General features: G+C 36.0%; 1 protein-coding gene across 4 annotated transcripts in view; it reads right to left on the reverse strand.

Moving 5' to 3' along the window:
• The window catches only part of PLD1 (phospholipase D1), a 218,728-nt gene that overhangs the window by 33,914 nt on the left and 168,501 nt on the right, over nucleotides 1–16,313 (reverse strand). For all 4 annotated transcript variants that reach the window (XM_047786550.1, XM_047786540.1, XM_047786531.1 and 1 more), the window contains 2 exons: nucleotides 12,574–12,687; nucleotides 10,142–10,191 (listed from right to left, as the gene is read on the reverse strand). In XM_047786550.1, coding sequence (XP_047642506.1) covers nucleotides 10,142–10,191; nucleotides 12,574–12,687 — 164 coding nt within the window. The remainder of the gene's footprint in view (nucleotides 1–10,141; nucleotides 10,192–12,573; nucleotides 12,688–16,313) is intronic.

A 16,313-nucleotide genomic window follows, 5' to 3' on the forward strand; every position in this document is an offset into this window, starting at 1 on the left:
AGCATGTAAAAATCCATATGCTGTAAAATTCACCTCTTTAAAGGGTACAATTTAGAGTTTTTAAAAAGTATATTCACAAAGCTGTGTAATTATCACCATTGTCTAATTTTAAGACATTTTAATTACCCCCAAAAGAAATGCCATACCCATTTGAAGTCACTCTCCATTCCACTCTCCCCAGTCCCTTCTTGGCTATGACTAATCTACTTTGCTGCCTTCAAAAATTTGCCTATTAAAAACGTTTCATAAAAATGGAATTATAAAAGATGTGGCCTTTATACTAGCCAAAGCAATCTACAGATTTAATGTGATCCCTATCAAATTACCCAAGACATTTTTTTAAAGTTTATTTTATTTTTTTAAATGATTTTTATTTTTTTCCATTGCAGCTGGTTTACAGTGTTTCATCAATTTTTTTACTGTACAGCAAGGTAACCCAGTCACACATACACATATACATTCATTTTTTTCACATTATCATGTTCCATCATAAGTGAATTTTTCACAGAACTATAACAAGCAATCAAAAAATTTATATGGACCCATAAAAGACCCAGAATTGCCAAAGCAACCTTGAGGAACAAAAACCAAGCAGGAGGCATAAGTCTCCCAGACTTCAGACAATATTACAAAGCTACAGTAATCAAGACAGTGTGGTACTGGTACAAAAACAGACATACAGACTGATGGAACAGAATAGAGAACACAAATAAATCCAGTCACCTATGGTCAATTAATCTTCAACAAAGGGGGTAAGATATAAAGTGGGAAAAAGACAGTCTCTTCAGCAAATGGTGCTGGGGAGACTAGACAGCTGCATGTAAATCAATGAAGGTAGAACACACCCTCACACTATGCACAAAAATAAACTCATAATGGCTTAAAGACTTAAACATGGGACAAGACACCATAAAACTCCTAGATGAGAACATAGGCAAAATATTTTCTGACATCAACCATGCAAATGTTTTCTTAATTCAGTCTACCAAGGCAATAGAAATAAAAACAAAAATAAACCAATGGGACCTAATAAAACTTACATCTATTGATGGACATTTAGATTGTTTCCATGTCCTGGATATTGTGAATAGTGCTGCAATGAACATAGGGGTGCATGTATTTTTTGAATGAATGTTTTGTCCAGATATATGCCCAGGACTGATATTTCTGGGTCATATGGTAGTTCTATATTTAGTTTTCTGAGGTAAATCCATACTATTTTTCATAGTGGTTGTACCAATTTACATTCCCACCAACAGCAAAGGAGGGTCCCTTTTCCCCACAACCTCTGCAGCATTTGTTATTTGTAGTCTTATTAATGATGGCCATTCTGACCAGTGTGAGGTGGTACCACATTGTAGTTTTGGTTAGCATTTCTCTAATAATTAGTAATGTTGGACATTTTTTCATGTGCCTGTTGGCTATCTGTATGTCTTTGGAGAAAGATCTATTTCAGTCTTCTGCCAATTTTTCAGTTGGGTTGTTTGTTTTTTTGTTGTTGAGTTGTATGAGTTGTTTGCATAGTTTGGAGATTAAGCCCTTGTTGGTTTCATCGTTTTCTCCCATTCCATGGGGAGAAGAACAAAATAATGCCATTTGCAGCAATATGGATGGAACTAGAGATTCTCATACTAAGTGAAGTAAGTCAGAAAGAGAAAAACAAATACCATGTGATTCACCTATATCTGGAATCTAATACATGGCACAAATGGACCTATCTACAGAAAAGAAACAAACTCATGGACATGGAGAATAGACTTGTGGTTGCCAAGGGGGATAGGGAGGGAATGGGATGGACTGGGAGTCTGAGGTTAGTTGAAGCAAACCATTGCATTTTGAGTAGATAAGCAATGAGATCTGCTATATAGCACAGGGAACTATATCCAACCACTTGTGATGGAACATGATGGAGAATAATGTAAGAAAAAGAATGTATATACATGCATAACTGGGTCACTTTTCTGTAGAGCAAAAATTGACAGAAAATTGTAAATCAGCTATAATGAAAATTTTAAATAAAATAAAATATGTGACCTTCGTGTCTTCCTTCTTTCTACATAGCATATTTTCCAGGTTTATCCAAGTTGTAGCATGGATCAGTAAATTCCTTTTAAGATTTAAATAATATTCCATTTATGAATATACACATTTTGATTCTTCATTCACCAATTAGCAGATATTTGAATTGTTTACACTTTTTGGCTATTAAGAATAATGCTGATATAAGTATTCATGTGCAAGTTTTTGTGTGAACATATATTTTCAGTTCTCTTAGGTATATACTGTGGAGCAGAATTGCTGGATTATATGGTAACTCTGTTTAACTTTTGGGGACCTGCCACATAACTTTCCAAAGAGCTTGTACCATTTTGAACTTGCCACGATAGTGTATGATGGTTCCAGTAGCTTCACAGTCTCATCATTCTTTTTTTTATGTTTTAAATTATAGCCATTTTAGTGGATATGAAGTTGTATCTTGTGGTTTTTATTTGAATTTCCCTAATGACTAAAGATGTTGAGCATCTTTTCATATGCTTATTGGCCATTTCTGTATCTTCTTCAGAGAAATGTCTGTTTAGATCCTTGGACCATTTTTAAATTGGATTATTCTTTTCATTGTTGACTTGTAAATGTTCTTTTGTTTATTCAGGATACAAATCCCTTAACAGATATTTGCAAACATTTCGTCTCATTCTCTCTTCCTTAAGATTGTCCATTAGAGCATGAAAGCTTTTATGTTTGATGAAATCCAATTTTTCTATTTTTATTTTTGGAGTAAACCCAAGAAAACATTTTTTACATAATTAATTAATTAATTAATTTGCTTTTTAGAGCCACACTTGTGGCACATGGAGTTTCCCAGGCTAGGGGTTCAATTGGAGCTACAGCTGCCAGCCTACGCCACAGTCACAGCAAAGCCAGATCTGAGCCATGTCTGCGACCTACACCACAGCTCACAGCAATGCCAGATCCTTAACCCACTGAGCGAGGTCAGGGGTTGAACCTGCATCCTCATGGTTCCTAGTTGGATTCCTTTCTGTTGTGCCATAACAGGAACTCCCAAGAAACCATTTGTTAATCCAAGGTCATTATGCTTTATGCCCATGTTTTCTTCTAAGAGTTTTATAGCTTCAGTCCTTACATTTTAGGTCTTGGATCCATTTGATTTATTTTTTGGTGTATAGTATGAGGTAGAGGTCCAACTTCATTTCTTCACAGGTGAATATCCACTTGTTTCATCTCCATTTGTTGAAAAGATTATTCTTTCTCCATTGAATTGTCCTGGAACCCTTCTTGAAATTCAAGTGAACATTATCATAAGAATTTATTTCTGGATTCTTAATACTATTACTGTGATCCATATGTCTATCTTTATATGAGTACTACATTTTTTTATTACTTTAGGTTTGTAGTAAGTCTGAAATTGGGAGCTTGAGTCCTCCAATTTATTCTTTATTTATTTATCCTTTCAAGATTGCTTCTGGCTATGTTAAGTGCCTTGTGCTTCCACATGAACTTTAGGATAAGCTTGTCAATTTCTGAAAAAAAGGCAACTGAGATTTTGATAGAGATTGTGTTGAATTTGGGGAGCACTTTGGGGAGTACTCTCATCTTAACAATGTTGTCTTCCAATCCATTTCCATTTATTTAGATCTTCTTTAATTTCTTTTAGTGATATTTTATGATTTTTAGTATAAAATTTTATACTACTTTTATTAAATTTCTTAAGTATTTTATTCTTCTAGATACTATTGTAAATAGAATTGTTTTCTTAATTTTACTTTCAGCTTACTTATTGCTGCTGATAGAAATACAGCTGACTTTTGTATATTGATCTTGCATCGTGCAATGTTGCTGGACTCATTTATTAGCTCTCTGTGTGTGTGTGTGAATTCCTTACGATTTCCAATATACAAGATTATGTCATTCATAAAGGATACTTTTACTCCTCTCTTTCTATCTATTATTTCTTCTTCTTGCCTAAGTGTCCCAGCTGAACCTTCCAGTATAATGTTCACAAGGGTGGACATCCTCACCTTGTTACTGATTGTAGGGAGAACACTTTAGGTCTTTCATCATTAAGTATGATGTTAGCTGTAGGCATTTCTGGATGCCATTTATAAGGCTGAGAAAATGCCCTTCTATTCCTAGTTTGTTGAGTGTTTTTATCATGAAAGAGTTTTGGATTTTTTTCAAATGCATTTCATGTGTCTTATAAGATGATCATGTGGTCTTTGCCATTTATTCTATTAACATGGTATAACTGATTGATTTTCAGATATTAAACCAACCATGTATTCCTAGGATAAATTCCATTTGGTCATGGTATATAATCTTTTTTATATTATTGCATTCAGTTCAATAGTATTTCACTGAGAAATGCTGTCTCCATATTTACAAGGGATATTGGTTTATAGCTCTCATAATGACTTTTGTTTTGATATCAGGGTAATAATTTTATCATAGAATGAGTTGGTAATATTCATTCTTCCTACATTTTTGGGGAGAGGTTTGTAAAGAATTGGATGGTTGAATTCACCAACAAAGCTATCTAGGCCTGGGCTTTTCCTTTGTAGAAAGACTGTTGATTACTAATTTCTTTAGTTGTTATAAATCTATTCAGAGTTTCGATTTCTTCTTGAGTCAGCTGGTAGGTAATGCCTTTTTAGGAATTTGGTCATATTATCTAGGATAACTAATTTGGCTTGTAAGTGTTCATAATAATCCTTTATACTCCTTTTTTTGGTAATTTGAGTTTTTTTCTTTTTGTCTTGGTCAATCTAGCTAAAGGTGTGCAAATTTTGTTAATTTTTTCAAAGAACTAATTTTTTATTTCATTATTTTCTTTATTATTTTTCTATTCTCTTATTTATTTCCCCTTCAATCTCCATTATTTCCTGATTTCTTTGAGTTTAATTTGCTCTTCTTTTTCTAATTTCTTAAGGTATAGGGTTTGGTTATTGATTTGAGATCTTTCTTCTTCTGTAATACAGATGTTTATTGCTGTAAATTTCCCTCTAAGCATTGTTTTATTTATTTAGTCTTTTTAGGGCTGCACTCACAGCATATGGATGTTCCCAGGCTAGAGGTCCAATTGGAGCTGTAGCTACTGGCCTACACCACAGCCACAGCAACATGGGATCTGAACCGTGTCTGCAACCTACACCACAGCTCACAGCAACACCACATCCTTAACCCACTGAGCAAGGCTAGGGGTCAAACCTGTGTCCTCATGGATACTAGTCGGTTTTGCTAACTGCTGAGCCACAATGGGAACTCATAAGCATTGTTTTTAGATGTGTCTCATAAGTTTTGATATGTTGCATTCATTTTCATTCATCTCAAAATATTTTCAAATATCTCTCATAGTATTGTCTTTGATTCTTTCATTATTTAGCCATGTATGATTTAAATTCCACCTATTCATGAATTTCTAAAATTTCCTTTTGTTATTGACCTATGATTTCATTCCGTTGTGGCCAGAGAACATAATTTATTTTATTGCAGTCCCTGTTTATAGCCTAATATGTGGTTTATCCTGGAGAATAATCCATGTGTACTGGAGAATATGTATTCTGCTGTTATTAGGTGGAACCTTCCATAGATGTCTTATAGGTCTAGTTGCTTTATAGTCTTAAGTCTTCAGTTTCAGTACAGATCTTTTGTCCAAATTTTCTAAACATTTTTGAACATGTGGTACTGAAAATCCAACTATTATTATTTTTTGTCTTTTTGCCTTTTCTAGGGCCGCACCCCCAGCATATGGAGGTTCCCAGGCTAGGGGTCTAATCGGAGCTGGAGACACCGGCCTACGCCAGAGCTACAGCAATGCGGGATCCAAGCCGCATCTGCAACCTACACCACAGCTCATCAGATCCTCAACCCACTAAGCAAGGCCAGGGATCAAACCCGCAATCTCATGGTTACTAGCTGGGTTCCTTAACCACTGCACCATGATGGGAACTCCCCCCAACTATTATTTTTGAATTATCTATTTCTCTATCCAATTCTGTCAGTTTTTGCTTCATGTAAAGTTTTTGCTCTGTTGTTAGGTATATAATATATGCTTATAATTTTCATATTTTATCTATTTATTTATCCATTTATTTATTTATTATTTGCTTTTTAGGGCCACACCCATGGCATATAGAGGTTCCCAGGCTAGGAGATGAATTGGAGCTGTAGCTGACAGCCTACACCACAGCCACAACAATGTAGTATATGAGCAGCATCTGTAATCTACACCACAGCTCATGGCAATGGCAATGCCAGATCCTTAACCCACTGAGTAAGGCCAGGGATTGAACCCGCAATCTCATGGTTACTAGTCAGATTTCTTTAGCTGCACCACAATAGGAACTCCCTAATTTTTATATCTCCTTACTGGATAAACCTTTTTATCATTACATACCATCATTTCATAAGCATTTTTGTCTTAAGATCTATTTTGTCTATGTTGGTATAGCAACTCTAGCTATTTTTTGTTATTGTTTGCATAGAATCTTTTTTTTCATCCTCTACCTTCAAACTATTTGTGTCCTGAATCTATAGTCTATTGTATATAGCATATGTTTGGGTCCTTAAAAAAATCCATTCTGCCAGTCTTTGCATTTAATTGGAAAGTTACTCCATCTATAGTTAATGTAATTACTGGTCAGAAAGGCCTTACTACTACCATTTTGTTATTTATTTTTCATACATGTTGTATCTTTTTTGTCCCTCAATTTTTCCATACTGCCATCTTTTGTATTAAGTAGATATTTTGCAGTGTATTGTTTTAATTCCCTTGTTTCTTTTACTATATTTTTATAAGTTTTTCTGGGGATTAAAATTAATACCTTAATTTATAACAATCTAATTTGGGTTAGTACTAACTTAATTTCAATAGCCTACCAAAGCTTTTCACTCACATTCTTTCCTCATGTATTATGCTATTATCATCATACAAATTAAATCTTTAAAAATTATATACCAATTAACACAGATTTATTATTATTGTTTTGTACAGTTGTCTTTTACTTTAAATTGGAGGAAAAAAGAGTTACAAATAGAAAAAATTTAATTTAATTTTAAAATTTAATCTAAGTAGTTATCGTTATTGGTCCTCTTTATTTTTTCATGAAGACTTAAGTAACTGTACAGTGATCTTTCATATCTGCCTGAAGGACTCCCTTTAATATTTCTTATAGGGAAGGTATGCAAGTGATACATTCTTTCAGCTTTTACTTATCTAGAAATGCCTTAATTTCTCCTTCATGTTTGAAGGACAGTTTGGGTGGATATATAATTCTTGGTTGACAGTCTTTTTTTTCCAGCATTTCAATACATTATTACATTGCATTCTGAACTCCATGGTTTCTCATGAGAAACTGTCTGCTAATTTTGTTGAGAATCCCTTGTACTTAATGATTTATTTCTTTTTTGCTGCTTTCAAGATTCTCTTTTTGTCTTTGTTTTTAATGTTTGATTAAGATGTATTTTGGTATGGATGTTATTCTATTTGGATTTAGTTGAGCTTCTTGGATGTATAGATTCATATTTTCATCAAATGGGAGGTTTTCAGTTATTATTTCTTTGAATATTTTATTATACTTTTCTCTCCTCTCATTCTGGGGCCCCCCTTATATATATCCAGGTATGCTTGATAGCATTTCACAAGTCTCTGAGGCTCTGTTCATTTTTCTTCATTCTTTTTTTCTTTCTGTTCCTCAGACTGGATAATCTCAAATGACCTGTCTTCAAGTTTGTTGATTCTTCTGCTTGCTCCAATCTGCTACTGAGCCCTCTAATGTCCATTTCATTTCAGTTATTATACTTTTCAACATAATATATTGAATATATTTATTTTATTAGAAAAATAATTTTTATAGAAAATTTTAATTAAAAATGAAATTTAACTAAAGTTTTCTATATTTCATATCCTCTATTTGAGGAGAGATTTTTTTTATACTTCTCTATAGTTCATTAGATATTGTTTCCTTTAGTTTTTAGAACATAGTAAAACTAGCTGTTTTAAAAAGCCTTTTAAATTGTCATACAGGTCATATTATGACAATTCTCAGAGAATTGCCAGGGAGTGATAACTTCAAACCTATCTGGCTTCCTGCAGTGGCTGCTAGGCTGCTGGTTTTCTTTTACAGTGATGAATTGGTTTTCAAGGCTACTGTGGAACTGAGGAGAGGGGAATGGGTATATGGCAAATTAAAAAGCTTGCTGCTTCTACTGAGCTTCTGCTGCTTTTCTCGAATAAACACTCAGATTGTTACAAGCTTTTGGTTAATCTCCAGAGTTCTGAAAAAGTTGATTTTTGACCATTTTTATTAGTATTTCTGTTGCTTTTATGCAGGAGTGGACTTGGGGGGATCTTTACTATACCATTCCTGCTGATATCCTAATTCCTTATTTTTAAGGAAAAAATAAAAGCATGGAAGGACTAATTTCCCTCCACATTTAGATACATCATCCTGCGTACCCCATTTAGAAGGCTACCAGTGTAAAAATTAAAAAAAAAACTCAATTGAGGTTTATAGCATATGTGAATGCCACACCACATAGCATCATATGATTACTATGGCTCTCCCTAACTTTTTTTTTTTTGGCCACATCTGTGGTCTATGGGAGTTCCTGGGCCAGAGACTGAACATTAGCCACAGAAGTGACAACACTGAGTTCTTAACCACAAGGCCACCAGGGAATTTCTGGCTCCTCCTAACTTTTCCAGACCTACCTGTGGCAGCTCCATTCTCCCAGTCAGATGGGCTAAAACAGGATTACCTGACACTTCACCTACTCTTTTGCTCTCATGTCTCCTCCAATGTTCCTTTACAATTTTGTTCATACATGACCTGTCTTTCTATTACCAATGTGCTATATCTCTCTCCTGCCACTAGTCCACCATATTGTTTACTGACAGTAAGTGAATCATCACATAAACACCTTTCTGATGAATTCAATCCAGAGATCAGAAGCTGCCATTAACTTATTCTGTCTTTTTTCTGGATAAAATCTAGTCTTTTTATTTTATTTTATTTTATTTTTGCTTTTTAGGGCCACAACCATGGCATATGGAAGGTCTCAGGCTAAGGGTCTAATCAGAGCTGCAGCTTCTGGCCTATACCAGAGCCCCAGCAATGTAGGATATGAGCTATATCTGCAAACTACACCACAGCTCATGGCAATGCTGGATCCTTAACCCACTCTGCAAGGCCAGGGATTGAACCCACATCCTCATGGATACTAGCTGGGTTCATTAACCACCGAGCCATGAAGGGAACTCCCAAAGTATAATATTTTTAATTTGACCTTCAAATTTGCATGATCTGGACCCAATCTGAATTGGAAGTCATACAACTTGCGTTCTTTCTTCAGCATAATTCTTGCGCAAAATTCTGTAGCTACTGTTCAGGGTATAGAACATTATTAAGCCCCTACTATGTGCTAAACTTAGGGTAAATTCACAGAGATATAGGTAAGTAAACCCATAGTTACAACGTATTGTAGCTTAGAAGTATGTGGAAGGATCAATTAAGAAGATATCTGAGAAAGTACCTTTGAAAATACAAAGAATTGCAGAAGTTAAGGTATTACTGTGTTTTGTTTTGTTTTTTTCCTCTTTAGTTGCCTCCAGTATTATACCCTCAAAGATTTAGTGAAAAGTTATGATGACGAAGCAGTTATAAAACCAGTTTCCTTCCCTAAATATGACAGTGTCCAAGAACCTCAGGATTTCTGCATCTATAGGAGGTCACATAAATATATGTTGACTGTGTCCTCATCATTAAAGCAGGGATGACACCTGTCCTGCTTATTCCCCAGGACTGTAATGAAGAATCAAAGCAGAAGACACACGTGGGGTCTTTTTGAAGTGCCTTACAAATCCCATTTCTTATAAAAACAATTGTTATAATAAATAGAAATAAATTATAAAAAATCTTATTTTTATTACTTATGTACCCCATGCCATGGTGTCTTCATTTGACTATCTATTTGGGCAATTTAATGAGAACAAATAATTTATCTCTGTTAAGCATTTTGTGGGCTATCTTTTGTAAGGAGTTCTATAATCACGATGTGAAAACTTTAATAATTACTGATATGTCACCAAAAATGACCATGGAGGGGAAAAAAAGCAACTACTTACGCTCTGCTTTTAGCTGTCCAATGATGGAATTTTCTCCTCTGCACATGGTTCTGAAGATATGTAAAGGAAAGAAATAATTATGGAGGTTTCAAAGGAACCAATCTCGATTGCAATATCTGTGGGATATATTCCTAATCTAAGTAAAAACAGAGCAAGTGCTTTTATGAGAAGATGCTACATAGATTTTTTTAAGCCAAAAAAATACAAATATCACTTTTCTAATATTACTGATGGGACAAGATAGTTGCTTTAAGGTGGGTAAACAGAAAAGTTATAAAATTGATGTTAGGTTTCAGAAAGAGATGCTATTTTAAAAAGATAGATTATGAATGGGCTTTCTCTCTTAGAAAATTTGGCAAGTGCAAAGATAAATTTAGAATGCCACAATAGATAAGAATACTTACAGAATCACATTACGTTCAGATGTGAAAAGGGCAAACTTGATAGAGTAATTTTGGACTTAAAGAAACTATTATACCTGAGCTGTCTCTGTAAAATTAGCAAACTCCTTAAAAGTGAAAAATGTAGTCTCAAATAACTACCTCTACTAATGATTTTGTTTCTCAAGACTCTGATAATAGTCGATGAATTATAAAAACTGACAAAACAAAAAATTCTATGCTCCATCTGCCTGCTCTATGAAAGTAATTAAAAATACAGTTTTCCTGGGAAATGCTGATATTATTAAAGGTGATGCCAGCAAATTGAGATGTCTTTGCATAATAAAAGGTTATAGTTTTGGTTGCTGAACAAAAGCCAAGCATGTTATTTCATTCAGCTGGTTCAAACCCAAGAAAATAGTCATAGAAAATAATTGCAATTGACATTATTCCAAAAATAATATTAGCATGGCAAATGAAGTGGAAAAAATCCAATTAAACATTATGTCAGTGCCTTATATACATGAAAAGCTTTGTTTGTCATGTTATAAATCAGATAATATTAGAAATGGACAAATCTTCAACCCAAGTGGATAGACCAAAGCCCAGTTAAAATTCTCTCATACTGTAATCAGGCATAATTACCCCAAAAGAAACACAACATCTTTATTTGAAACTTTGGCAGACAGAAAGACACAAGCTTAAAAAGTCAGGAAGAAACACAGGATTAAAAAAATATATATTTCCACCACAATGGTGTACTCAAACCATGGATCCTCAGATTCTGCAGAGGTGCTTCTAGGATTGCCTTGAGTTCAGATGACTCGAGTAAGAGGGCATGTAAGCCCCCAGTCCCAATTTGTCCAAGACCCTGAACCCTTATTGCTTTACACACTGGGGGTTCTTGGGTCTCATTTGACCTTCCCCCAGAAAAGAGTCTGATTAGAAAGGTGGGAAACTACAGGCAGTTCTGGAAAACAGGGGATATGAAAAGAAAATACTCAGGTACTAGTCCTTGCTTTGACTCAGAGTGTGATCTTTGAATAAGGCTCTCTTGTGTCTCAAGTCACAGTTTGTCACTGGGAGCTGGGTTCATGCCAGACCTGTCCACCTACCTCCTCTCTTCCCAGGTAAGTGGCCCAGAGAGATTGTCAGGGCTGCCTTTCCATCACTTTCCACACCACCTCTCTATACTCCAGCACCCCCCCTCCCCAAGTTAGTACCTCTCAAGCTCCTTCATAATCCTCCGATGGCCAAGTCTGAAGCCTCATGTACCTTTTCGAGCAAATATGGAAACTCTACTTTTCAAAATATTAAGAATAGGATTTAGTACTTTTCCCCAAATTTTAACAAAGAGGTGGTAGTGAAAACAATTAAAATTCCAGAAGACAGAAAAGAACCTTCATCCTTCACTTACTAGCAGAGACCATTACTGCCAAACTTGTTGAAGGATTGCGGCCTAAAATAATCATAAACCAACATGCACAAATTGTGCCATTTTAAGCATTTAATTTTTTTCTTTCACCTACTTACTGCAAAGAATATGAAACTCAATAGCTATTTGGTGGCTTAAAGATAATTTTTAAATTATCTTTAAAAATTAATTGCTTATAAAGGATTTCATATCTACATCTACATAATTAAAAGTTCTTATTCCCATTTATAATATATAAATATAAAGAACTAAAATATTAGTCTTTTTATATTCATATATATTGTGTGTGTACATATATATATATCTTATAGACAAGCTCTATTTTCTCTCTCTATATATATATGTATATATATGATAATCAATGAGTATAAAAAAGAGGATAATATTTTAATTCTTTTATACTTGCCATGTGTTTTAAGCCTACATTTATGTATTTGGGCTCTATTTGAATTTTATCAACTTGTAAACAGGCCAAAATTCAAAAGTAAAATAAAGAAAAGTATCCATTTGTTCAACGCTCCACTGAATAGATGTGGAGAAACATTTCCATTCCTTTCACCAGCTTACATGCGTGACTGATTGAAAGCTGAAAAAAGACGATATTAGAACTTTGGCACCTGTAGTTGAAGTGCATTATTGCCTGTAGAGCATTTCCTCCGCCGGTTGAAATGTCTCCTTCAAAACCTGGCAGCAGTGGTATCACAACATACACCCGGTACCTCTGGCTCTCCCTGCAAAAGTCAGGGGCAGAAAGTTTCACAATTAAAAAGAAAAAAAAAAAAGACAAAGTAACAGTTAAAAATGACAGCCAAGGAGTTTCTACTATGGTTCAGCAGTAACACCCTTGGCCTCACTCAGTGGGTTGGGACCCGGTGTTGCCGTGAGCTGCAGAGTAGGTTGCAGACACAGCTGGATCCAGCATTGCTAGGGCTGTGGTGTAGGCCAGAAGCTGCAGCTCTGATTTGACTCCTAGTTTGGGAACTTCCGTATGCCGCAGCTACAGTACTCAAAACAAAAACAAAAACAAAAACAAAAGATAGCCAAGCAGTTCACATGGATTTAAAGACTGAGCAAATGGCTTCCTATAATACATTCTATCGATCCCCAGGCTCTGGGGGGGAAGGAGGTGCTGTTGCATTGGAGACCAGAAGCTATTATCCAGGCTAACTGTTCATAGCAACCTGAAAAATAAGCTGAACTTGGCAGTAAAGTGAGGACTGTATCCACTACCTCCCACAGCATAATCCTTTCTAGGACAAAATCAATTGCAACAAAGCCTTGTTTGGATCCCTTGGAAGGGTGAGGGGTTAAAATTTAGTTCTGAAAAAGACATTGACCTAAGAGTTTTATGTATAAGTACCTAACTCAGAATCCAGCAAATAGTAGGCATTCAGCTATTAATTACTGAGTAAATGAGATCCCACAGCATAGATCTCAGGGGCTAAAAGACATACTGGACTCAGTATGATTTCCAATGCAGATGTTCATCATGTTTGGAAACTCTGATTCATCTCTGAAAACTCTGCTTCAGATGCAAAATTTTACCTCAGGCCCTTCAGGCATTCTGAGTCACTGATGCCGAGTTTTAAATCTCCTGTATTTACAACACAATATTTCTTGGCCCACTCTCCCTACTGATGATTAACAACAATCTTTGAAAGGAAAAGCCTTTGAACCGCCTTTGCTTCCCAGTGATGTAACAAACGGGAGAAATGCGGCTCCTTCCTTTGATCTGTATTCAGAAAGTCAGAAATTTGGAAAATTATGTTCAAATAGATACCACCTCTTTGGAGGCTAGACTGTCAAGGTCCTTATCTCTAAAAGACACACAGGAAGAAGAGAGAGAAAGTCTGGAGATGACTGTGGTGTTCATGGAATCTTGTCCTTTTATCTGAGAAGTTTATATTCACACAAAGTTGCTGCTACAGGTTAATTTTCAAGTGGGAACCAACCTAAACTTTTCATAATACTTAATTTCTAAAGTTCATTTTCTTCTAAGCAACTACATTTTTCTTTCAGAAAAAAATATTACTACCCTAAAAGTGGTCAGATTTGAGGTCTCTGATGCCAACATACTGTATTAGGGTCCAGGGAAAGTACAGTTCCAGGCAGAAGCCATGGCCAATAGAACAGAGTCTGGAGGCCTGTGAGCTTGACTTCCATGCTTAGGAATTTGGACTAGGGTGTTGTAATGGCATGGATTAATCACTAGATGGCAAACACAGTTTGAGTTGGAAAAAAAATTTTTAAATTTTTAAATGTGAACTGTTAAAGTCCTCTGTCAGATAAGAGTAAGAGGCACACATTCCTGGATGGTAAACAAGACAGTGAGAAGAAGAACAGAAAGAACACCTAAGCTATTTCTCCACAGCCAGTATTTAGAAGTCCAAATGAATCTCACACTTAAAAATTGTCACCATCTGGCTCCTGCTGCCTTGACAGATTCACCTTCAGTCTGGTCCTCCCAGGCCCACACTCCAGTGACAGACAGGAACCACAGTCCTGTGTTCAGAGTGCATCCTACTAAGGCAGGCTAGCAATAGCGCATCTGCCCCCTTAGCCCGGAGTGCGCTTCTCCGCATCGTAGGAGCCCTCTCCTTGGAGGGCTGATAAATGGCTCCTTCCTCGCTCAGGGCGACCTGGATGTGCCAGTCAAAACTGGTTTGCTTCTGCCTCTGCACTCCCCTGGCATGTGGCTAGGATGGCTATGCAGCATCCCTTCTGCTTCACACAATAGCAACAGGCACATCTGCTGGCTAGACCACATGATAAGCCCTCTTGAAGCATAGGATATCCATGCCCATATCTTTCTGTTTGGGGCAGTGCCCAACAGAGGAGCTCTGCAAACTCTCTGTACCTGGTACTATCTGCTTTGGGAGAATGAGGTCAGATGGAAAGAATGTCTCTTTCTGGGAAGCCTCTGATAGACGAGAGGTTAAACAGGATGTTTTCCTTCAAATTAGGTTACATTTTATTTGATTTTTTTTATTGTGATAAAATACATATGTAACATAAAATTTGCCATTTTAACCATTTAAGTGTACCATGCAGTGTTATTAATTACCCTCACATGTTATGCAACCATTGTGATCTCTATTTCCAAAACTTTTTCAAGAGTCCAAACAGAAACTGTGATAACTAAGCTCTAAGTTCCCACTTCCCCTCCTTGCAGCCTCTGATAACTTCTAATCCACTTTCTGTCGCTAGGAATTTGCCTGGTCTAGATATTTCATCTAAGTGGAATCAAACAATATTGTCTTTTTGAGTCTGACTTATTTCATTTAACTTAATATCCTCAAGATTCATCCATGGTGTAGTGCGTGTCTGAATTTCCTTCCTTCTTATAGCTGAATAATATTACATTGTATGTACAGACCACATTTGGTTTATCTAGTCCTCTGTGGGCAAGCACTTGCATTGTTTCTATCTTTTGGCTATTGTGAGTAATGCTGCAGTGAACGGGGCTCTCTGCTTTCTATTATTGTGCGTATATATGCTGGAATGGCACTGCTGGGTCATACAGTTATTCTATGTTTAGCTTTTTGAGGAACCACTAAACAAAATACATTTTCTGTCTTTTTGCTATTTCTTGGGCCGCTCCCGCGGCATATGGAGGTTCCCAGGCTAGGGGTTGAATCAGAGCTGTAGCCACCAGCCTACGCCAGAGCCACAGCAACGCGGGATCCGAGCCGCGTCTGCAACCTACACCACAGCTCACGGCAACACTGGATCGTTAACCCACTGAGCAAGGGCAGGGACCGAACCCGCAACCTCATGGTTCCTAGTCAGATTCGTTAACCACTGCGCCACAACGGGAACTCTCAAAATACATTTTCTAATGGATAATATATGCTCACAGTACAAGCCTTCAGAGATTGGAAGATTACATGATGAAAAAACTTCTTTCTCACCTCTTTGTCCCCATCTTTCATTTCCCCTCCCTAAGGGCAACTTATATTACCTCCCATGCTCTTTCAGAAATAGTCTATGAATTTTGCTACTCTAAAATACCTATTTTGTGATGTGTGTTGACCCACATAAGTCATTTTTCACATTTGTTAGAAAAGTCTTAGAAGTAGTATTGCTGGCCTCAAACACCAAGTGTTCGCACTTCTGATTGTAAAGATGGTTCCCTTTTGTCCTTGTGTTTTATAAAAGCAAAAATGACTTCAAAATGTAGATACTTGGAAATGTCCTATAAAAATCTTATACCTTTTGATAAGACATTCCTGCAAATTTAGTTTGTAGAAATCAAAATATTAATATTTTCTTGTTCTTGGGACAGTTAGTTCTAGATCAAAGTTTTTGCTCTTTTTTTTTTCTTAACAATAAAGTAGTTTTTGAATTTCCTGCATGA

This window comes from Phacochoerus africanus, chromosome 1 (genome assembly GCF_016906955.1).
Source record: "Phacochoerus africanus isolate WHEZ1 chromosome 1, ROS_Pafr_v1, whole genome shotgun sequence".
Lineage (NCBI taxonomy): Eukaryota > Metazoa > Chordata > Mammalia > Artiodactyla > Suidae > Phacochoerus > Phacochoerus africanus.